The sequence below is a fragment of the Cheilinus undulatus genome, linkage group 11 (genome assembly GCF_018320785.1).
Source record: "Cheilinus undulatus linkage group 11, ASM1832078v1, whole genome shotgun sequence".
NCBI lineage: Eukaryota > Metazoa > Chordata > Actinopteri > Labriformes > Labridae > Cheilinus > Cheilinus undulatus.
The window spans coordinates 25,604,886-25,630,857 of NC_054875.1; the positions used below are offsets into that span (position 1 = coordinate 25,604,886).

The 25,972-nt window shown below is 39.0% G+C and overlaps 1 protein-coding gene across 1 annotated transcript; it reads left to right on the top strand.

Moving 5' to 3' along the window:
- The first annotated feature begins 20,723 nt into the window (after positions 1 to 20,723).
- Positions 20,724 to 23,997, top strand: hoxc13a (homeobox C13a). The gene is made up of 2 exons (XM_041800145.1): positions 20,724 to 21,387; positions 23,548 to 23,997. Exons 1-2 carry the CDS (start codon positions 20,724 to 20,726, stop codon positions 23,802 to 23,804), a joined length of 921 nt encoding a protein of 306 aa, XP_041656079.1. The 3' UTR covers positions 23,805 to 23,997.
- Positions 23,998 to 25,972: the final 1,975 nt, after the last annotated feature.

Consider the following 25,972-nt stretch of genomic DNA (forward strand, 5'->3'; position numbering starts at 1 on the left):
GTAGACCTATCACATTATGTCTAATGCCCTGCAGTTTTTTTCAGTCTTCATATACATTACTCAGTGATTGATGCTTGCAAATGCAACAGACCATGGCTCAATCTCTGATTGCCTGTTTACAGGGCTCTGACACTTTTATAGCCCTCCTAATACCATTACAAAGTATTGCCTCAACAGCGGGGCTCTCGCCTTTCCTGTAGAATTAGATACAAAGACTGTGTGCTGGGATCACTTGAAGCGGCCAAGGCGTGAAAATGAGTTTTTGTTATGCTCCATGAGGGCTTATGGACTTTTTAGGGCCTTTTTATAACTTTTGGTGATCTGGCAAATTTCAGGTAAATGCTTTAAATGTAAAACTCTACACACGCTATTAAAAGTATTTCCATGTTGAGATTTACAAGTATGTGCAGTAACATCAAAACTCCATATTTTGTTAACTGTCCATCAGTTTTAACTTTGGAACAAAAAAAGTTCCGAAATAACAGTTTGCATATAAGGCTTAAAAACAAGTATATTAACTTGTTTGTATGAAGTTAAAGCTGATAAATTAAGTTGGCTTTTAGTCCATAAAAAAACAAGAATGTCACCCTGTGGATGGCAAGAGGGTGAGATTAAATGCCAGTCTTTCAGGATTTAATGCTTGATTACAACTGTAATGATAAAGTGCCGGCAGCAAACAGTTTAAAAGCAAAAAATGAGGAATGAAAGTGATGACAGAGAAATAAATAGTTTTTCTGTTTGAATGAGAAAATTACTGGGAATGCTTCAAATTCCTTTTTTGGACTTTTGCGTGAGTTTTTTTATCTTAAACAGACTTTGGAGCTGGTGTCAATTTCTCATCATTGTCTTTTGCTGTCTGTCTTGCGGCATTTAAATTGATGCTCTGAAAACAAAAAGATTAGAAACATGTTTGAATCTCGATGAAGACCTTGGTGTATCATCAGAGAGGCTGTGTGTGATTGTTCTTCTGTAGTAGGGCTTAACTCTCAATGCAACTCACAAACATGCTTACTCTGACAGTAATGAAATAATAGTCTTCAGCTGTTTTCAGACTTTTGCTGATTAGATTGGACAAAAAGCACAGGTGAAGGTAATGACAATTCCCTCAGAAGTAAGTGATGGAAAACCTAAGCTTTTGAGCTGGTCCAAAGGTAAACAACAATTAAAAAGACAGAAGTCATCCAGAGCAGATTAGTGTCATTTTTTTTTCATGGCATACATTCAGTGGAGGCAGTTGAGAAAATTTTCAGGGATGCACAATATTGGACTTTTGTAGATATCCAAGATGCCAATATTTACAAAATAATTTTAGCAGATACTATAATCAATATAAAATAATATTTAAATAATATTTAAATGTAATTCAGACTTAAAACATCAGCTCTTAAAACACATAATTTTAAGTTTGAGTATGAAAAACTTGTCAATTTCAGTCCATTAAACAAGCTTGAAAGTATGAGGAATGATGATGAATCAGAAAAAGACATCAGCTGACATACACTATATTGCCAAAAGTATTCACTCGCCCATCCAAATTATTGACACAAGGTGTTCCAATCACTTCCATGGCCACAGGTGAATAAAATCAAGCACCTAGGCATGCAGACTGTTTCTACAAACATTTGTGAAAGAATGGGTCACTCTCAGGAGCTCAGCGAATTCCAGCATGGTACTGAGATAGGATGCCACCTGTGCAAAAGTCCAGTCATGAAATTTCCTCACTACTAAATATTCCACAGTCAACTGTCAGTGGTATTATAAAAAAGTAGAAGCAATTGGAAACAACAGCAACTCAGCCACGAAGTGGTAGGCCATGTAAAATGACGGAGCGGGGTCAGCAGATGTTGAGGCGCATAGTGTGCAGAGGTCGCCAACTTTCTGCAGTCAATCGCTACAGACCTCCAAACTTCATGTGACCTTCAGATTAGCTCAAGAACAATGGGTAGAGAGCTTCATGGAATGGGTTTCCATTGCTGAGCAGCTGCATCCAAGCCATACATCACCAAGTGCAATGCAAAGCATCAGCTGCAGTGGTGTAAAGCACGCCACCACTGGACTCTAGAGCAGTGGAGACGTGTTCTATGGAGTGACGAATCGGGCTTCTCCGTCTGGCAATCTGTTGGACACGTCTGGGTTTAGCACTTGCCAGGAGAACAGTACTTGTCTGACTGCATTGTGCCAAGTGCAAAGTTTGGTGGAGGGGGGATTATGGTGTGGGGTTGTTTTTCAGGAGCTGGGCTTGGCCACTTAGTTCCAGTGAAAGAGATTTTGGACAATTCTGTGCTCCCAACTTTGTGGGAACAGTTTGAGGATGGCCCCTTCCTGTTCCAACATGACTGTGCACCAGTTTACAAAGCAAGGTCTGTAAAGACATGGATGAGAGAGTTTGGTGAGGATGAACTTCACTGGCCTGCACAGAGTCCTGACCTCAACCCGATAGAACACCTTTGGGATGAATTAGAGTGGAGCCTGAGAGCCAGACCTTCTCGTCCAACATCAGTGTGTGACCTCACAAATGCGCTTCTGAAAGAATGGTCAAAAATTCCCATAATCACACACCTAAACCTGGAAACCTGGAAAGCCTTCCCAGAAGAGTTGAAGCTGTTATAGCTGCAAAGGGTGAAAAGACGTCATATTAAACCCTATGGTTTAAGAAAAGGATGTCACTTAATTTCATATGTGAGTCAAGGCAGGTGAGCAAACACTTTTGGTAATATAGTGTAGGTCTGTTGGACGTCAGTCTAAAGCACCACTAAATTGTTTGTTCATACGGCCAATTTTACAGCTGATTTAGGCAGATTTTAATAGCCAAAATACTGGTTGTAAATATCAGCTGAAATTTTCATACCTGCTGGACTGATGAGTCATTTTTTAAGCTAATATCTGAAATGCCAATATTGTATCGATATCTTGCATCCCTATCATGCATTTTCATGAGTAACTTTCTGGGGATTGAGTTGTTCTGATACAACTACCAGTATGAGCGCCTGCCTTTAATACAGCCTAAATTGAGGCAGGCAGTGCACCAGCCCAGTACCAGAATTTATTAGCCTCAGTCGGCAATTGCCAATTTTTCACCAACAATATGTTTATTTATTTATTTTTGCAGGTTATCAGGAAATTCTTGTGTTGTCAAGCACTTGAGTGTTGGTATCAGAAATGATACTGCTAGAAAAAAATATCCAAGCATAACTCTGAGACCTTCTACAGTTGGGACTCATCCTCTGGGCACTATAGAGATCCATACAGAATGTCATGGTATTTTTTTACCATTGGCAGTGAGTTTTGAGGGATTTTGCATCCAATAGACCAGTGGTTCTCAAATGAAGGGTTGGGACCCAAAAGTGGGTTGTCAAAGTTTCCAGTGGGTCAGGAATGTGTGCATGGGAAAACAGGCAAATATTTGATGATGTATAGAAGCGTAAAATGGACTTACAGACATCCATATGTTTTTTATTTCCTTTTTTGGGCTCATTTTGCCTTTACAGGGATGAGACCGCTGACGAGAGACAGGAGATATGGGGGAGAGAGAAAAGGGAAAGACATGCACCAAACAGCCACGAGACCGGGAACCTGTCCAGCGACCAGTGCGTCAAGGACTGTAGCCTCTGTATATGAGCAACTTCCCTGCCCACTGGGCTAAACTGGCGCCCCATACACTTTCAATGATTTTTCGGTGATGAGTGGTCTTTTTGCTGAGATTTCAAATTATTTATCTCTCTTCCCCCAGATACTAAAGCAGATTTTCCCAAGATAAATAGTGAATTCCTCAAGAAATCACCAAATTTCCATGCTTTCCTGTAAAAATAAAGTAAAATTATATGTATGAAGGCATGTTCCTCTGTAATGATGTACTCTTAAACATGTTTAGTTTATCGTGCCTCTTTGTTCAGTCATGTTTTGTTCTATCTTGGGTCCAAACTACAACATTTCTCAGGGTCACGATTTCTCATGAGGAGGTGGTGGTGGGTCCTGAAGTGCAACCATTTGAGATCCACTGCAACCAACCATCATCACTATCCCCAGAACCATAGCATCAGTGACAACAAAACTTGTTGCAGTCTGTTGCTAAGACAACACTTCCTTTAGCCGTCTCCTGTTAAAACAGTCCCCTTTTGCATTATCAATAGTCTGTCACAGCAGGGGGCCGCTCTGACTGCACAGCTAAGAGGAAGAAGCAGATAAAAGCCACTTTACTATTTTTACAATAAAGTCAGCACAGTAACCTTGGAGAAAAGCCAACACAGTGCAACTCAAGATTTACAGAGAAGCCCCAAAACTAAAGCCGAACAAAGCAAGCCTTGAGGAAATAACACAATCATCTAGTTGCCTATATGAGCATATGTTGAGTCAGGCATTTTGCTGCAGCAGTGTGATGGCAGTCAGGCACCAGTGGGACTCAGTGTAGCACAAAAATTACCATAAATATAGCTTGATTAGCATGCTGCAGGCATGGCTGAAAAGCAGCAGAACATGCATTGAATAGATCAAACAGCAAATAAAGTGAGTAAAAAAGAAAAGTGTTCTGTCCCCCCTGATTGGATGTTTTTTGTTTTATAATATTTACATGATGAGAGTTTTGGTCAGAGACCAACTATTATGTGCATCATATTAAATCCAAGTTACTAACATCAATATTTCAGCTTGGTTTGCTAAGTACTTCGTTTGATTTCCATTCAGTATCATGGTTACACTGTTAACTATTTTTTTATTTCCTGCAAGCCAGTCCAACCCGATACCATTTTATCATGCGCAGAATAACATCTTTTTTGCTCTACTTCTGACTTGTAAAACCAAATATTCTTCTAAAATGTTTTCTACTTTTTGGTTCTTAGCTGCTGCATCTGTTGGTGAAGGCTTGAGCCAGTTTGATGCAGAAGTATGCAGTGTGGTTATACAATGCCTGAAACTTCAACATGAATCTTCACCCAGCAGCCAGCAGGTAACAGCATCTGTATTTAACACAGTTTTAAAAATGTATCCTCTACTCTGCATAACTAGTAAAACATTTTGAGCCATAACCATTACTTTAAGATGGAAAGTGTTTTACTAGTAATCTTAATTTTTACCTTTTCTGTAACCTCAACCACAGGCTTGTTGCTCTTTTTGTAATTGAAATTATTATTCCAACTCACTTTTAACAACAGAATATCCTTGATGGATAAAGAGTTATACAAGAGGTTTTTAAGGGTTATTTTCCTGCTTTAATATTCACACAATAAAGCAAAGAAGGCAAAGTTGAGTCATGCCCTGAATTCACAAACATTTTCTCACTTGAATTATAATGTTGGCTGCTTCAATTCAAATGTACTAACTTGATTATTTTTTTCATGTAAAACTTTGTTTCATTTAAGTTTTTCCTTTCAAACTCACAGCCTGGGACATCATCATCCTATAGGTGGACCTGCAGCCTTGTTTTCACTTCTGCACTGGAGAGAAAAACCAAAAGCATAGAAGGAAGGATTAAGAGGTAAGGTGAAGAGGGAGAGAAAACCCAGTCAGGATTTATTTGCCTTCTAGCCATAAAATGGATGTAAAACCTGCTGTAGCCACTTGGAAGTTGTTGTCAGCGAGGCTGACTCAGCCGGACTCTGAAGCCTTAGCGTTTGATGGAAATGTCTTGTGAAATGGAGCTTTGGTAAACTAAAAATGTATACTTTTTCTGACGGCTGATTTATGAAGACTAATATTCATTTTAATAGTGGGAGTTAGAGCTTTTATGTCATTTTGGAAAACTAGTGACTATAAAATCAAATTCTTAGAAGAAAATATCGAAATAGCTTAGCCTACATGTTTGTAAAATTAGATGAATGAAAAGCAGGATGTGTATAAATCCTGTAAAAGAGAAAAGCTGGGCAGAAAAAAAAACGGATGGTTATATAAATCAGCCATCTGAACAAAACAAAGTGAATGAAAAATCTGAGTTTAAAAACATGGCACAGAAGTAAAATATCTTTCATCCATAATGCAGGAAGTACTATTGAGGAAGGAAATGTTTACTTTGAATATGAAGGGATTGTATTTAGAATAGTAAAAATGAGCAGTATTCTCAGAGATTGTACATGTTGGCAGGTAAACTCTTTTACTATAGGAAATATATTGATGTTTGCAAGTAGGTTTAAAAGAATAAAATCCAAAAGACACTGCTGGTACTTTAGAAAAGTTGTTGCTCTTCTAAAAACACCAACTCTAGTTAAAAAAAGAGGACATATGTATGTTTTTTTTCCTGTAGTTCTCCTTATAAGCAGCTGGGATTCAGACTGCTTGACTCTACTCAATAATGAGACACAAAAGTAATTTCCTGACGTCCACAAACATGTGACTTTGATCATTTTATTAACAATGTTCCATCAGGAGTTTCTCTTTCATGCAATCAATTGTGGAAAAACCCGGCAACTTTTTTCCACATGGTAGGTATCCGGTTCAGGGAAAATCTCCTCTTGTGGTTATTACACCCACAAGCAGTATGGGAGCGACATTAAATAGGTGTTCGTCCTTGCGCTCTTGACGAGAAGCACATAAATAAACAAAATCTGTCTGACTGGATTAGCCATCGCTCTTCTTGTATCTGCCGAGAGTGAAGACTGTCCTTGTGAGTGTGTAGAGCGCTGGGTAAAGATGGCCGTGAGAGTCTACGTGGACCTCGTTTGTTTATTTCCTGAATAGCTGCTTGTATACAAAATGTGCCACCTGTGCTTGTTTTATAGAAACAGTATTCATCTGAAAAGTAACATCAAATGTACTGCTATACTGCTGCCAATCCTGATGTCAGACTACTGATGATATTTTTATTATAATTGAATGTAGATTTTTATAATATGTGTTTTGAATGCAGGGTTGTTTCATTAAAGAGGAGATGTTTGTTTGAACACTTAAACTTCAATTGCACATCTGTAATCTTTTTCCCAATTAATTTATTTTCATCAGTTCTTCTTGAGATGTAGAAACAAATACAGATGATGTAGCTGTGCTAGCAGCTTTCTCTGTATGCTTTTTGCTTGTGCTTTTGTTGGCAATAGCTGTAGCTATAAAAGACACACCTTATCAGACACATTACACACCAGTGTCTTGTATTTCAAAAGGTGTAGTATGACTAGTTTTAAAAGGATTGCACAATGTTATCTGCATATTGGTATCAGCAGATATCAGCTTAGGAAGCTAAATATCAGTACTGGCAGATATGAAAATTTCCGCCAATATTTACAATCTGTATATCATCTGTAAATATCAGCCGTATGCACAAATAGGCTAGAATAACAATGCTAGACCTAAGTCTTTTTATTTCTTCATTCTCATTTCTTAGTCCAATGGTTTTTACCTATTTTTTTACCAAGGAAAAGATCAAGATAAAATCTCAAGGTGCACCATATCCATATCTGTACAAAATAGCCTCTTAAAAACATGTTTCAGTAACTTCAGTTGTTGTAAAGTTGTAGTAATAACATGCAGTTGTACAAATTCCCACTGCACACATAGACCTGCCTCGAGCCACACCAGTGTGCCTTGCCATACCATGGGATTAAACTTAAAGCTGTGTTCAAAGAACTCTATGTGTCTTTGTTGATCCTTTAACTTCAAAGTTTGTTTTAAGGTCTTCATTTTTAGGTCTGGACAACATTTATGTATTGGTATTGATATTGTTAGAATTTGGAAATATCAACATATTGGATTCTTCCTGGCCAGAATCAAATTTTGTGCATCGCTAATTTTCAAGTAAGTTTCAAAGTTTTTTCAGCCAGTAAAATTTGCCTCATTTCACATTGTTGCTCCACATCTAAGACATTGAATAAACAGAGTAGGATGGACATCTGAGACCTAAAACTTTATTTTCAGAGTAACAACAGTTTAAAATATATATATCTAAACACTGAACCAAATCTCTGGAATATTGTTAAACATGCTGCTGTACTACATAAAAAAAATAAGTCATTCATGAGAGGATGCAATTCTCTGAAGATTAAAGGAAAACTAGGGAAGTACTGTCATGTCAAGCATCCTCAGAGATGGCATCACTGCTGTAAAGTCACGTAAAACAGCTTATTCTTTGAGTCGTCAGCATTTATTTGTCACTTATAATATTAAAACATTATTAAAGAGCAAAAATATAATGACTATGATTTAACTTTATTACTTCCACAATCATTTTACTATGAAATTATAAGATTGTAATAGTTTAAAACACAAGATAAAAAATATTTAATGATTTGAATGAAACTGCTGCGGTACTCTCACTTCACATCCTCTGTTTTGCTGAGAAAGGTCTGTTAAAGAAAACTTCAGATGTCAGTTTCTTGTGTGAGCCCGTCAGAATTTTGGACTCTCACTAAACACTCTACAATGAACGCTTTCAGTCTTGTGTAAAATACAGGTTTGACCTAACTGGAGAACGAAGCATCGCACCGAAGCCGTTCCTGATTCATAACAGCATTGCTCGTTTGCAGCCTGCGGGTCACATCTGGCTCCAGCTTCAAACTGCCCACTTGATCAATTCTCAGCTTTAAGAGCCAATGCCTTGCTGTCAATTTATCCGTAGTTTTAGGTACGTCATTTAACTACTTTTTATTTGGTAAGGTTGGATGGCAAAACATTGAATTAACTGAACTCCCTTCCTGTGTTTACTCTGACCTTAAGCAAGGTCATGAACAAATATTTCTGTTTGGGGTGTTTCCAGGACTTCATGACAGTCAGGGAAGGCTGAAGGGAATCATTTTCTTATGTCAGGGTGTGTAAGCAGTATTCTTAGTTAAAGATTAATCAAATGTAAGCCATTTTCCCTCCCAGGCTTTATAATCTATCCACAAAACTGCATGTGTGTCCCTGGCTGCACAAGATTATTCAAACCATTACTGTCAGCGTTTTTCATACCAAAAGAAATTATCCCCTTAGTGTCACTGTGATCACGTTAATACCTTTTTTGTGAACAACCTTTTATCGTCATGTTGACAGAGCATGTATACATATATTCTTAAATGATTTAGACAGAATTCATTTACAGTGTTGAACAGAATCATAGCATTGGCTGTTACTCAAATCTAAACTAGAGGACAAAAGGGGCTGTCATCCTCGCTACACAACTATCATGGCCAGAGGGTTTTGATTTATGATTGCTTTGAAATAGATTGAGAAAAGAAAAAAAAAGTTTATACTTGGACTGTCAAAAGATTAATAGTTTTAATTGCGATTAATCCCACAATTTCTGTCACTAATATCAATTAATTGCACTCTTTTTTTTTATCACATTTTAAAATTCCACTCTTTTGCATTACAAACTGTTTTTGTGTCATTTTTTCTTAAACTAGGAGTAATGTACTTCCTGGTTAGATACAGACCTTGATTGGTAGATTGAAGATTTTAATATGAAATAATGGCGGAAAAAGGAATGTGTTATGGATTGAAAATGAAATAAGATAACATTGAAAAGGTTTACATGACTTTGACTTGTCCACTGGGTTTATACATATAGGAATAAAAAAGGCAATCAGTCAAATGATATGACTCCACTGTATTCCACATGTGGATTCATGTAAAACTTTCAGCATATATGTCGAACAGTCTGCAGAAAGTACACGTTTGTCTGCATGAAGATTGCATGACATCAGCATGTTTATATTATATACATACTGATGTACTTGTATACATAAACGATTTGCAGTATACATGCCCTGTTACCAGCCCCTCCTCTACCTCCATAGTGGGTGATCATCCCAACCCCCATGCAGATACCTGATGGCATGAATAGACTTGGATTATGTTTCTAAATTGCAAATCTTGTGCTTCAAATTTTAAAGCTACTTTCAATAAAGTATTTAGCAAAGATCTTATAATGTTTGAGAGTCAGATTATTACAGTTAATACGATTATGCAGGCATAGACCCATTTAGTAGGGTTTGATTCCAGATTCATTCTCAAATAAATAAGTGTTCAAATTAGAAAATCTGGATTAACATTGCTAATTGTTTCAAGGTCTACCATGAAAGGGGTCATTTTCTCCCAAAGACCAGCCAACAAAGCATTTTGCGAATGATGAATTCCATCAATAACACATGTTAAAACTGAATGATAAGTTTTTGTCTGTTTTTTATGTGTTATAAAATAACATGTTAGAATAATCTCGATTATTTCTGTCAGATTCTTCCTCTCTGGTACCAGATAACATCGGCCCTTACTTTGTATTAAAAACCTGTTTGTTTCCTGTTGTTCTCTGCTTTATCAGTCAACATGTTAAAAAGGTCAGCTCGCGCGCATTAATTTGTTCCCTGTATCTTACACTTAAAATTATTGCCATATAACTACATGTAAAACCCTCTGACGCATTTAATATCTTACTGATGCGCATTATTTTACTGGCTTTTCAGCCATTAATTATGCAATTAAATAGAAAATTAATTAAAGCTCTGCTGCAGAACCGACGCACTTTTCTGCTGCTGCAGTCCCACAATTCAGGAGACCAAGTTCTGGACTTTTGTTGGCTTCTCTATAAAAATCCCACGCAGGAAGAAAAAGTGAGAGAATGTGGCTTTCCGTCGCCATTTTCCTCTCCGTATATGTTCATAAAAGGGCTGAATTTCTCACGTTAGGCTTGTGTTGAAGTGTTTTTATGAAAAAGACAAAAAGCAGAAAAACGATGCCACTACAAACAGCAGAATAAAAAACACTTGTGGCAGAATTTGGACATGTGATCGAAATAAATAACTTATTTTCTGATCGAGTTTGTTATATCTGTTCATTTGATCGAATTAAATCGGGCAGATTTGTATTTTCTTGGATCCATGTGCGTCTTTTAAATGGATTACGGTGCGCATTTATCACTAAATAAAGAAATTCAGATGACAGCACAGAGTATAGAGCTTTTTTCCGACCCTTTTCGGTCGCTATTCTATTTATAAGGAAAGTCTATTGACTGTAGCCCCAAGGAATGAAAAATAAATCAAATTTGAATCGAAATTAGTATTTCAGAATGTTTTTGTTGCTTTAATTTCGTCCGATTAATAAGAGAATCAATTTCCAAACAGTTTGGGTATAATTTTGCGCAACAGAAAAACAATTCTGATGCACAGTAAAGCGCGTGGAGAAAGAGGATGGCTTATCTTTTGGCTAAGTATTTGATAAATTGATCGATTATTTACGGATAAAATTAATCCAGGCCCATAGTGGCAATGTTTAAAGTCAATTTATGCGCATTCATTTCTCGGTGATGTATCAGTTTTCTGAGTGTGTTGATCCGATTGTTTACACATTTCGTTTCTTCTTTTGTCTGGGATGTAGAGGGGGGGTCTCGTCTATGTTTTCAGTTGGGTCAGATATGCAAACGGCTACTGTTTGGTTTACGAGCGAGGTGATGGAGGTGAGGGGTGCCTTCTCCTCAACTCATCCAGCTCTGTCTGAGCTCACTGACTTTGAACTTGAACTCCGTCTTGCTCATCTTCATAATGCGCGCAACACTGGCACAAGTGGAGCTGCACTAATTTCAGTCCATAAATAAATGCTCTTGCCGGTCTTATCGACACGCGCGCGTTTAGGCCGCGCGCAGATGTGCGCAAAAATGAAACAGGATTTACAGTTTTTTTCTCTCTCAGACAGCAGGCGACACAAACTTCACCATAATTCGTTGGTTCTTCAGTCTGCCTTTAATTTAACACCAGCTTTGGTTCATTTGCCATCCAATTTCTTTTTCAGGCACAGAGAGCTAAAGCGAGGGAGTTTTAAATATGATGTATAGAATATCAAAAATCTGGACCAGTGGATATTCTTGCTGCTCAGGCTTTTTGAAGATTTGATTTTCCCAGTCTTCATGTCGTGCATGTTTGTCATCTGCTGGAACGCCTGTTCAACCAAAACACGCACAAGAGAGGCTCAGATACTTAGAGAAGGGTCTAAATCTCCACTTGGCAGTATTCTCTTTTAATGTTAAAGTGATTTTTTGTTCCACAAAGGATCTGTGTGCCCTTTGAAAAACGTTTTAATCAGACTTCAAATTTGCTTCATTGAAGCGGGATTCAAGACCTTTGCTTTCCTTACTCTATAGCCAACCCTTAGTTAATGTATCATATTTAGTATTACGCACATGCGCTCAGCGCCAAGTACATTGTTTTCAACATAGTCAGACGGTGGAACATATGAAAAGCTGACGTGAAATATCATATCAGAGGGTTGATCCGAGGAAAATAGTTGGCACATGCGTGTACATGCATGGATGCAATTATTACTCCACAATTACTTCACCTTGAGTGCGTGACGCGTGTTAAAGGTATGAGCCAATGCTTGCGTAATTTGCGCGTACAGGTTTAGCTTTAGGTAGGAGCAGAGGCAAAGATCCTATTGCACAATTAAGCCTTTAGCAGACTTATTCAGTAGACTTGAGCAGTTTATTGTAACAATACAGCATTAACTAGGCTACAGATGGAGAAGTGCCTTTTATTTTAGCAGCTACGACAAAATTCACTGTAATCCGTCTTCACTTGAGCGCAGAAAGACGCACCGGCCTATCTGATGTTTTCTGTATACAAACATTTTTGAAGTCAAATTATAATGACTTAACTGAGATTTGCTTTCAGTGGTTTCACTGCCAAGTTTAAAAATGAAAGGGAAAAGTCCAAACTGCCACCCTAGTGTATTTTTAAATCAACATATCTAAACATGCCGTTTGCTGCCTCGGATCCTGTGCGCCCTGGCGCCAAATGGATCTGATACTTCGTCCTGAGAGCTATTTCCCTCTAAGTATGCCGATGGTGCAGATTAGTTGGATGATTGTTTTGGTGCAGTTTGTTAGCTCGTGGCCTCACTGCAGCAGACCTGAACAGGATTGCTATAGAAACATTGCAGAAACAATTGGAATAAACAACACAGATACCATTTACTCTACAATGGCGATATGAGTCTCGTGCTTCATTCTAAAGATACTTTTGTGACATTAGGCAGGTGCAGGCATCACTGTCCAGCACTAGCTCCTCTAAACTAACAGCAGACACATTCACCAGACTTAAGGTTTGCACGCTGACGCTGCAGGCCTGCTGCAGCATCGACCAGGAAGCTGTTCTTAAAATGGCTTTCTGTGAATTTCACATATTTTTATTTGGTGTCTCAGAGTGGAGTGGCCTTCACTGCGGGAACCGTGTAAATAAATAACTCGCATGAACGAAATATAGTAGTCTTCTTGTTTAAAGTTCTTTATATCTCAATATAAGTTGAGTGTTGTGTCTTTAAGGATAGTGCGAGAAAAGTCATTAGATAAACACTTTATTTAATTAGTGGTGACACCCACATGCTCCTAAGGAAGTAAATAGTCGCAAAGAATACAGAAGTAAATTGTTTTCGTGGTCTTTGTTTTTCATGTGAGCTTAAATGAAAATCTTTGATGAGTATAAATTAGATTTAATGAAATAAATGTGCTGTTTGTTATTTTCTGCAGCACTGCAGCTGAACAGAAGTCCGTCACCTTCAGCCAAAGAATTCCAAATTTAAAAAATCCTTTCCCAAATGTATGCATTGAATCCAACATTATAAATGACTGCTTTTAAAAGGATTTTCTTAGTATACCTCACGGTGGTTTGAAGCTCAGACATCTATATCGTGCGTCCTCGCACCTCGAACTCATTTGGACTCATTTTCTTCACGCGCACATTTTGAACACTGCAGGGCGTCAGGAAGCAAAGAACACGAGCTTTAATATAAAAGTAGCGTGGAAATATTGGCCTATAAAGAAATCCTCTGGATTAAGGAAGATACTCTTGAAGAAGATAATTTAATAGTTTTAGATTCTAGGCGGAACATTTCTCCTCGTGCCGTTGAATCAAACACAAAGCTGCTGATTAAAAATTAAGAAGCCAACCAAATTCATAAGCTTTGCCTGAATTATCCTGTTTGTTACATTTACTTGAATAATCCTGTTTGAAACCTACGGGTTGCACCTTTAAGAACTTTAAAAATCAAATTTTGGAATATCTATATAAGAATTTTTTTTTAATAAAGGTTCTTATTAAACTAAAAACTTTTGTGCACCTTTCCTGGATCCCTTGACATCGTCTTCTATTGTGTGCCATGCAGAAAGTTGAGAGCGCTTTATTCAGTGAGATGATTAATGATGAGCGTGTGTGTCTTTTGTTTGCTGTCTGGACGGATGGAGCGACCGCCTCTCTTAACTTGAACTTGGACTTCCGACGAGACGCGTCAAACTGTGGATTTATTTAGTCTGCTTTCTCTCCGGTTTACACCTCATATTGGAACCGGACATAACAAAAAGTTTACTCCTTTAGAAAAGCGATTTTAGACTGCCATGAACTCCTGTGATAGGCACAGATTTAAACAGCATTTTGTTTACAAATCAATTTATAAATAAATGCATAAATATAAAAGATTAGCTCCACAGCATTGACGTGGCATAGCTCTTTAAAACTTCATACAATAATCCTAAATGATTTCCACAATAAAACACCTCATAGTTTATGTAGTATAGTGGGAACTATAAGAAATATAGTTAGTTGGATTAGGAATGTTGTGGCCACATAGTCCACGCTCTTTGGTGTTCGTGCGTAAAAGCTGCTTATTTCACTGCAGTGCGCATTTCTACTTGTGTCCTTATTATGATTTAAAATAAAACACTTAATTATCCAAATTTCAACATTTCCGTGCAGCAACACCCTTAAAGTGGCGCTTAAAATAATTCCGACGTGATCTTTTACATACGTGACCACGCTTTTGTTGTTTAAATTCGCCACCGCTCTGTGAACGTGTGAGGCTGAAATGCTCACAAGAGTAATGCTGTGTCAACATATCACGGACTTTTCTCGAAACTGTCAAAGCACTGTGTGTGTTATTAAAGTAAGATATAATAGTATTATTGTTGACAGTGTCGGTCTTCACTTACTAAGGAAGCACTGATACTTTAATAACAATATGATACGTAGAGCTGGTTGCATCCTGGTGCTGTAAATTCCCTGTTGTATATTTAGTTAATCCTCTCTGGCCTGGCTGTGGCGGTGGTCTGCCAGCCTGCCCTCTCTCCTCTGGGCGCGACTCCGCCTGCATGGCCCGCTTTATTCTGCGGTTAACCTACAGCCATCTGATTGTAGAAGATCTACCTGCACGGGATGAGGCTAAACGATTCGTACCAGACTTAAATTGCACATAACCGTAGTGTAGGTAGTTATTTTATGCACCCTAATAACATACATCACCTAAAGTGTGTATCAACTGCGGTAAATAAAATAGTGGATTAAAGTCGTGAGTGCTGAAAAGAAACACACCAATAAACATGAATGAAATCCTTCAAATGATAAGAACAGACCAAATCTCTGCCTTTAAGTGAAGTATGGTGCAATGAAGCGTCATGACGCATATGCTGGATAAGTTGGTTTGTGCGTAAACTGAGTCTGACGGGGGTTTCTCCCCTTCATAACTGGACTAAACCGGACACTGTAGTGTCCTTTATTATACACTGCATGTCATTTCACGAACACTTAAAGTAATTTCAGTTTACTCGTCAAACATGACCAATTCAGATGGCGACACTTGTGTAATAAATTATTTTAAGATTTGAAGGATTCTCGCTCCGTGGGTTATCATGTTCGATGTGTTGCATGGTAGAGGAAGATCAGTGTTCTAAATTCCTGCACAAACGTGTAGATATCTCGACAACTGCGACTACATGGAATGTGTCAAACCTGGTGTTGAAAGAAATAGGAAACGAAACACTCCAATCTATTTACGCATGATGTGTTTACGTGTTCCTTTAAGCTGATTGTACACATTCTGTTTACCACACCAGCTCTGGTCTGGATTTAGACCCGGATATTCCTGACAAAATCACATGTTTTTACTGTGTAGCGTTTTTTTCGTGCCCTGCTGCTGGCGCAGACGTCCAGTGGGCTTGGCTTGAACTATTATGAACATTTTTCTTTTATCGTAAATTAAAAACAGACTGGACAGGAAAACAGCGGAATGAGATGCTGTTTTGGTTTTGTAGGAAAGTTTCGTGATAGTGTAGTTGGCTGCTCCCCTCTTATGCCTGCTAAACAATAGCCCTCTTTCTTTTTCCTTATTCAATTTTTCTTTTCAAGGAGGAAACACACATTCACGCGCACACACCCACACACACCACTATGGTGATATAAACGACTGAAAAGAAGTGAGCATACACTTAATTGTAGGAAAATGCTGCTCTAAATGCAAAATACACACGCGTCACACCAACAGTTCGTGACTCACGCGCAACTTCCAAATGAACAGACGTGATTTACTCTGAGATTTATGTGCAGTCAGATTTTGCGCCATTTAATTATCTCAAACACTAAATGGCTACAAAGTTTATTCCAGAGAGTTTGACATGTTCATACTCTAAAATCTCCCCATATTTCCTCTTTGCAGATGCACTCTTTGGCCTTTATGCCGTTACTCTACGTCAGCGTGCTTCATGAATTAAATAATTAGTTAGTTTTGATTACTAAAATGGTTTGTTCTGGAGGCTTAGTCTGAATCTGGCTGCTTTCTCGTAAACATAAACGCAGCCTGATTTGAGCATGCATCGCGCACACTCTACCTGCAAGCTCTCTACACATTCGTGGGTTGCTACTTCTCCAATACAAAGACTTTTTACGCGCAAGGATTTGCATCACTCCCCAGACCGGTGAGATGATATTTGACTTATTTTAGTAAGATCTACTTAAAATCTTTTGGTAGGGCATGGAAATGAGAGAGCTTGGTTTTGTTGGAGGGTCTGCTCTGCAGAAATGTTGCAACTTGTGCTCATTTATGCTAAGAAAAAAAGACTAATATGATAATTCAGCTTGCTTCTATTTGCGTTTTGGACGTTGAGTCAGTATTTCCCTTATGAACGAGTCGGTTCTGAAATGCATGGGCTTACACTGCAGGTGCTGTATCGAATTGCTGCCGGGTGAAAATAGCACATGCTGCACATCATCCTCCAGAAGTGCATATTGTGCTTACATAAGACTCTCTCATGTGCTCTCACAGTCAGTTCCTGAGAGCGGAAGCCGCAGGTAGGCAGTGTTTGTAATGGGGATGGAGGCTCTCTCCCCTCCCCCACAAAGCTGTGCATCAGACGGACTCTCTCTCCGTCTGACAGGGCCTGTCTGCAAGGACGTGATGTCTGCCAGTCAGGATATTTACAGCAGCACATCATGGCCGCTTGTCAAGATATTGACAGTGGTTTCTATTAACAGATTCTCAAATAAGTGAAACCGCAGTGCAGAAGTGATATTTTACCCATCCTGGCAGGACACTTTTAGAGGAGATCTTTTAATGGGCGAATCTTTGGTTTAAGAAGTGGTTTCTGTGAATTCCACTACAGATTGCTTGTTAGTGTGAAGTTAGTATCACAACGACTGATATGATCAAGAAACCAAACTGAGTCTTAAAACACTGATTCAGTATATAATCGCGTTCTCATTGAAATCCGCCAAAATCTCAGAACAAAATCAAGTAGATTTTAAAGCTTTTTTGCTGTTTGTGAAACTCTTTTCCATTGACGCACTGGTTCCAGCTGTGTAGGATGCGTAGTAAATTTGTTTTGTTTAGGAATCCTGTTCAAAAATTCTGCATCATGAGTGTTATTGATCTACATTTTAACCATTCGCCCATGGCTGCTTATCGCTGATGGAGTTTGAGGATTTGATCTGCGATCTAAAATGTCTCAATTTAAAAGTAAACTCCGATGAGATCTACAAATTTACGCACAGATTTACGCATAAATGAAAGATTTGTTGGAGCTAATGCGTAAGAAATATGCAACTTTAATATGATGCCTGATTCAAATAATTTAAAGGATAATCTAAAATAATTTATTCACGTGTATTATGTTAAGGTATTATTGTGTTAAAATGGATAAAGATGTCAATAATCCTGATAAACATGATGCGTAAAAGTGATGCGTAAAATAAAACCGCTTTACCTCTAAAGAGATCAATCTTTGCCTGAGCCATTCACTGCTAATGGAACATTATAGGAAGTGAAAAACGAGTTTTATTCCTTTCAGGATGTCAGCCCTGTCATTTTTGTTCAGTGTGTGTATGATAGAAATGTGTTTTAGGCTGCTGGAATTGTGAACCATTACACAGTTTACTGCAATAGGAATGCGCCATGCGCCTGAATATTTCAATTTAGGCCAATTGTATATTTCGTTCCTCACGACTGTGTGACAATGCGCTACTTTTCCAAAGGGGATAACATTTATCATGAATTTAAACTTGTGTTTTTTTTTTTCTTTTTGAAAGCTTTAATTATGAAAATTAATTTAAAAGTCCACATTCTGAGTCTCAAATTTGGAGAAACCACAGACAGGCTTTAACTGCATTATATTTTTAATACAACTTAATAAATAACTCATCAAGGCAAAGAATTTTTCTACTCTTAATATCACTTTGTAATTGTTATTTCTGAGACCATGCTGCTCACCTAACTAACGCATATGCGTAATTGCCTCATGTCCATATTATTATCGTGATGCCAAACATTTTGAGATAACATGAGAGGTTTAATGAGTTCGTAAAAATAACCAGACTAAGCCTGAATTATTTTTTATCCTCCACATTTTAAAAAGCAAGCCTTCTGTCTGTGTTTGAGCTTAAATGCAAACAGTGTTAGTTTTGAATGATCAGGTTTCCTGAAGCTCAAAAACTCTCAGATTCATGCTCCTTAAAGAAGAAACACAAGGCATTATTTAAACTCCTCTTCCCCTCCAAACACAGCAAATATTTTAGAGTGAAGGTCTCTAAATAACTGCTAGTTTGCATGCATGCTCTAGTGTGAAGTTCATTCTTGTCTGTCTAGACTCTCATTACGACCCTGTTTGTCTGCGTTTTTTTACCTTGACCTTGGACTTCCGTGCAGCTGCCGTTTGGATGAGCCCTTCGTAGCTGTAATTTCCTTGAGACAAAAGAACTTAAGTCCCGGTCCGAAGAGGGACAGTACTCTAGCTTCCTTTAGTATACAAATACACAAGGGTGGCCTGATTATTCCCAGAGCCTCTCCACGGTGCAAAAATGTTGATAAAGTAGGAAACCTTCGTAGGACAGCTCGCTGCCTGCTTTGTGTGTGACTCATGGGATAGGCATCACCAGTCAATTTAATGGAAACTCGCTGGGCCTTTCCCATCGGTGATATCTCAAAATTAAGCAAACACTCAAGTGTTAAATGTTCATCACTTTTACAGAGCAAAAGAAAAGAAAAGAAAAGGGAGAGTGCCATTAACTTTTATAAGTTAGAGTCTAGTGGTGAAATGAACAAAAAAGGCGTTTTGGATTTTGAATATAGCTTTAGGCAATTCTAGAGGAGATCGCGTGTAAAATAGTTGAGGAAGAAAGTCCCAGTGTTAAAATAGGGTCCACATTTCTCCCATTTCTCCCATGCTGTCTAATTAAATAAGCTCTGAGCTTACGCACAGACAGCTTAAGCGGAGCCTTGCTCTTATTTTGCACTGAAATATCAACGTCCCCTTATAAAGTTTGAATAAACAACCCAATGACACAGAGATATCACATTAATTCGATGAGTAGTATTTTTACAGCCACGTGGAATGGTTGGTGGCATTACGCACGGGACAATCACCGTTCAATAACAGCGGAAATAATGCTGCAAACTAAAGGATGCGTCCCTTTAAAGGAGCTAATTACTGCAATTCTATAAACTCTGAGCTGAAATGCAATCGGCAATGATGGTAACTTACCTGCAGAACATGGTCCTGCGGCTGTCAGTGCTGTGGTGCAACTAAATTCAAGTTTGCTCTAAATAAACTCCTTCTGTATATCACACAGACACAATGATCCAAGTCTCTCTCACACAGTAAACACTCACACCTCCTCTAGATATCAGACTGTCTTTTTACACAAGTGTTTGTTATAACAGCATTTACAGTAAAGTTAGATGTATTTATGCGTCATGCTATCACAGGCTACTACTGGAATGTAAAATTAATAGTCAACACTCATTGATGCCCCGCTGGAGCACTTAAAGTGCACAACTTGGTTTGGTCACAGAATCTCATCTCAGCATGTTAATAGGTGACCCAGTGGCAGTTATATACGGCTTTAAAGGAAATGCGTCCTTCACAAAATCACTCTTGATAAGACTGGCTGCTTTACAGATCCATGTTTGCTTCAACTGCAGATTTTTGTTGCAAAAATAATGTGGAAAAAATGCAGCAGAGCAAAGACTTAAGATTATACATTTCTCTTTTTATTATTTCATTTTATAGAATTTAACTTCAGCTAGAGCTCATCGCTCCAATCATGTCAACCACATAGTTTGCGCAGTGCGTCAAGACGCAGATGGAGAAATAAAATCAGGCTATCACGTGAAAAAAATATCAATTTTATTTTCCATTTATCAAATGTGACATGTATCATATGCTGTTATATTTCCTTGCAGCTCTTAGAGTCGGCAGATTTCACAGGTTGTTTTCGTTTGCCCCAATCCTGAAGTGTCCAAACTCCCCTTTAAGGCCGAGGGTCTGCGCGCTCTCAGCCAATGGCAGCCCTCCCTGCTCTGCAGGAAAAAACGGAGACATGTGAGGCAGAGGGTCTTTAAAGGGCTGCTCTGCCCCAACTCACAAACCCAATCTCGTAGGACTTGTTAGCGTATCACGTGCCAGATTCTTAATGAAGTGGACACACGAGGGTCTTTGTGCGCATGCGCGTGGTGTAAAATGTAGTTGGAAATGAGGTGTCCGTCTTGGAGTAGTCGACTTTTAAAAAGCATCGGCAGCCCCTGATATGACGACTTCGCTGGTTCTGCATCCACGCTGGGCGGACACCTTGATGTACGTTTATGAAAAAAGCCCGAATGAAAACACCCAGAATAAAAACCAAACAATGGAGGGACTGAGCAGTAATTGCCCTGCGACCCACTGCAGGGACCTGATGTCGCACCCCGCGCTGGGACGACATTCTGGCACCATAGCGTCCCACCAGGGCTCCGTCTACTCGGATATTTCCTCTCCGGACACCGGCCGGCAGTGTCCCGCTCCACAGACATCCTCCAGCGCGTCTTTGAGCTACGGCTATCCGTTTGGAAACCCTTATTACGGCTGTAGATTATCCCACTCGCACAACGTGAACTTGCAGCAGAAGCCCTGCTCATATCATCCCGCAGAGAAATATGCCGAGCCCAGCACAGCGCTACCCACGGAGGAACTGTCTACCAGGGCCAAAGAGTTTGCCTTCTACCCGAGTTTCGCCAGCTCATATCAGGCTGTTCCAGGATATCTCGACGTGTCCGTGGTGCCCGGTATCAGTGCCCACTCTGAGCCGCGGCACGACGCCCTGATCCCCATGGAGGGCTACCAGCACTGGGCTATCTCCAATGGCTGGGATGGGCAGGTGTACTGCTCCAAAGAGCAAACGCAGTCCACTCATCTTTGGAAATCACCTTTTCCAGGTAAATATGTTTGATTTAATTTTTTGAAGACGACCCCATTAAGCTGGAATTTATGTGTTAGTGTAGCGGCTTGTAGGCGTTTAATACCTGTGTCATCACATTAAGGAAGCTATTTAGATGTAGCCAGATATTTTTACTCTGCTGGGATGTTACTGCTTAGTCTATGAATTTTATTTGTTAAAGTGCCAAATATCAGCTTACATAGAAGAGCAGGGAAACTCTAAATGTGCTCAATAAACAAACAGCTGTCATTTCCTCTGTCAGGTACCCTGTGTGTCCTGTATGGGCAGTCACATTCTAACAAATACACATGATTTTTGCAGAATCAAGACTGTGGCTCGTGGATCATTTTAATTGTAAACACTAATTCCTTAAGGGAGTGTATATTTTTCTTTATAGTTCTATGATAATTCAGTGTCTCACACGTAGAGTAGAAAAGGAACCAGAGTGCATACCTTTGCCCCTGTTTGACAATATAGTGACTAAGCTAACCTTCTATGTTTGGACTGTGCCAATAAATCTCTGCGCCCTGTGATGTGTCCACAGGCTTTTTGCATCTCACAATTCAGTTTGCAAACATCTGTGCTGCATGCAGACCTCAGCACTGAGAAAAAAAAACAAATGCATTTATCCACTGATCAGCTCACAGTATAATCCAGGCTCGCCCTTTGCTCTACGCACTGTCATCCAACATGACTGATATCTGCTGGGGCTCGGATAGAATGCATTTTACAGAGTGTTTACTGGACTGCGTCTTTTACCACAAGGCGTTACTATCTTTGTGAAAACTGTAGATATTTTAATCTAGGATAAGGGTGTCCTCAACTGGACTCTACACAGCACTTCCCCCCTGTTTGCACTGAAAATACACAAGAGAAAGCCACGCAAGCACGGGCGCGCTGTCATAGGCGCGCGCACACATGCACAGAAACACAAGCGCGCGCTGTCCATGTCTTTCTGTCACACTTGAAATACATGACACTTAGACGCTGACTCACACTCAAACACATCCAACTAGTTTGGGCTTTAAAAATAACAAAAAAATAATATTCACCCTCAGGAGGCAATCATCCAATCACACGACCGAAAATCTGAACTAGACATTTTTCTAAGGAAAATATGGAGATATTTGCTCACCCTTTGGCCCTGATTGAAAGCTACTTTAATCTTACATGGGGACAAATGCGTAGCTCCTGTCTGTAAAATAACAGAGAAGTAAAAAGCCTCATGTCTCACAGCTTGCCACTATTTCTCAAGGTATTGCCATACTTGTCCTGTCATGTTACTCATTGGCTACACACAACTTTGGCGAAATGGTGCAACCCCAGAACTCTGCTTCCCCGAACAAATAAGGCTCTCACTGCCAGAATGTTTTAAAGAATTACATAAAATTAATTTTAAAAAAAGGACTGAGAAAACATCGTCACTCCTTGTGGAAAATTCAGTGCAGTTTGAAAATTCTAACAATTACGCACGACTTTTTCCCCTTTCTTAAATTTAGATCCTCATATTTTGATCCAAGTTTGTTGCCAGATCCTTTTCTAAACGGCCTTTATTTTAATCTCAGAGACTCTTACCCCGCGGTTAATCTAACATTTCTACAAGAGATTTCAGATGCCATTAACAAGGTTTGTTTTTTGCTTTCATATCTAGTTCAGCAGCAGTTTTACCGCTGACACCCAGCCAAAGGAAAACACGGATCATTTGCCATTGAAAACAATGCACAATTGTAGTGGCTGACTTGATAATGCTAGTTCATTCACAAAAAACAGCCTTTGTTTCTCTCCTTTCAGGGGAGTAAATACAACAGTGAGCTAACTCTTATTATTTCATCTCTAACCGTCAGGTGCAAAACGCCTGGATACACCTGAGATCATGCTGTAACCTAATTTCTCTTTTACACCCCTCCCCCCCTCCTCCAAATCCTCCATCCCTACACACACTCTCAGAGACAGTACGGGTTTGACCTTGACATCTGACTTTATATCAAACTATTTCTGCTCTTTTCCATGTGAGTTTAGAATATCTTAGCATTGCTCAATCCTCTTCAGAAATTGAAACCACTCATGCATACAGAGCTGCAGAATTTCTGGAATAAATCATTGCGCCTTTTTACGCACAGCCTAATATTTTCCTTGCATTCTCCCTCTCTTCTTCCAGATGTCGTGCCACTGCAGCCTGAAGTCAGCAGCTACCGTCGTGGGCGTAAAAAGCGCGTCCCATACACCAAGATCCAGCTAAAGGAGCTGGAGAAGGAGTACGCAGCCAGCAAGTTCATCACCAAAGACAAGAGAAGGCGCATCTCGGCCGCCACCAACCTCTCAGAGCGCCAAGTCACCATCTGGTTCCAAAACCGGCGGGTCAAGGAGAAAAAATTCGTCAGTAAATCCAAGAACAATCACATGCACACCACTTGATAAGATCAGCAACCTCTCTGAAAACTGCTACTCATATCTTCCAAAAACATCACTCCATATATTTACCTCTTGCATCGGAAATCGTGGCTGGAGAACATTTTGGCTGAGTGTTTTTCTTTCTTATTTTTTTAACTTCCATCTTCTTCCATCGACCATACCAAACCCCCTTCTGTTTTCATTTAAGAGAAAATACTCTAAAAACTGTGAAAATATTGAAAATTTCACTTCACATTTGTTTTATATGAATGTACATATATAAATATATAATATTTAAAACGATATCTGTATTTCAAAGACAAGTATTGCGTGTTTTGTTCTTTTTCTTTAATTTTTCAAGCCAAATCTCAAGAAGTCATTTCGAGGACTTGCAGCGGACGGATCAAATCACAGCAGACGGTTCGTTTGTGCCATTTTCGACAGATAATCGCCATATGGACATGACGTGTGGCATGGTGATACGCTGAACTTGAGACTTCACCGAGAAGCTTTGAAGAGACTTTGAAGAGAACGAAACATTTTTAAAAAATATTCCTTCTGAATTTCAAAAGCTATGTTCTCTGTGTGGGATTCGTTCTCTGTAAGCCTGAGCTAAAAACAAAGGCTGCTATGTTGTTAATCTGTATAGTGCAATGCCTTTTATTATTTAATTCATATTATCTAGTATGGCGGAACTGTAAACTGGAATATCCCAACTCCTGTATGTTTTCCTTTGTCAGTGAAGGATTCTGTCATGCAACTGGAATGATTGTAAACCATTAAAGTCAGTGAGTATTACACAGAAATGCACAATGGTTGATTTGATTTTTATTTTGTCTGTTAGTGTAGCATTGCAGCTGATCATGCGCCTTGTACGGAGCCTGTAATTTCTACTTTCGTGCAGTATGTGAACTGTGTTGTGGTGTTGAATTACGTCCTGGTAAACGTGTTTCATAAATAAATGATGATTATGAAAATGCTTAAATATTCAAGTCAATCAACCATGGCAGCATTTCCTTTTTCCTGATCCACTGGTGTCATTAAGCAGTTTCAGCTCTCACCGCTGTCGCCTTTCCTCTTAAAGTTGAGTCTGTAGAAACAGCAGCGGATGGATGAGTGAAGATTTTATACTGCAAAGTGCTTGATTAAAACTTGGTGGGCGTCCTGGAGTCTTAATGGCAACAGGAGATGAAGTGATAAGCTCAGTGCGCACGGTCACTGAGCAGAAACATGGATGATGTGGTACTAAGAGACAAGAAAACAAAAATAAATCCCTATGGATTTGATAGCTTTTATTCCTGGTTTAAAAAAAAATCATTTTAGTTTTCAAAAAGTTTGATTTTAAAGGAGAACTCACGCGGCGGGAATAAAAAAGCTCTGTATGTCTAAGTTTTTCCAGCGCTTACCTCCAATTCCTACCGCATTTTAATCCAAGTTTACACCAACACATTTATTAGCTCTTACTTGGCAGAAGCCCATCTGAATCATCCGGCCTAAAGGAAAATAAAAGTGCATCTGCCTTAGCTGTCACAGAACTATTTTCTGGCTTACCACAGTGTATTGTTGTCAGTGCTTTTCATATTAAACCGTTACAGATAAGAAAATATTAAGAAAAACACAAATATACGCTCAAATTGAGCGTGCTTTCTGGCGTTTTTCAATCTTTTGCTCACACAGTACTACACTAAGGATGTTTTCTTCATATTTAATAAACGTAAGCGTTTATACACAAGGGAAACGCATTTTTGCGTGAATATGTGTGCACAATAACGCCATTATAGACTTAGCAGATCTGCGCGTAACGAGATCTTAACCATATCCTGTCGTATATATCCGCATGCAGGACGCTTACAGTGGCACAGGTGAGTTTTGTAATAGAATACAGAATACATATTTAATTTTTCACATACACAAACTTTCTTTTTAGGTGTGCTGAAAAGTTTTAATAGTTTAATGATACACGTGCGCACGGCTCTACCGCGCCATCATGAAGAGCGGCATTATAGGAAACTTCTTTTTGGTTTTGCGCACGAATAACTACTTTATTGTTTAGATATGTTTCTTAAATATGCATTTATCAATCGTACATAATTTCTATTTTTTTTTAACTGGGCTATTTAAGAAATCATGAGGCCCTTGTATAGTCAGTGTACTCGTCAATAGCAACTGTTATGAAAATTGAAAGCGTGAAA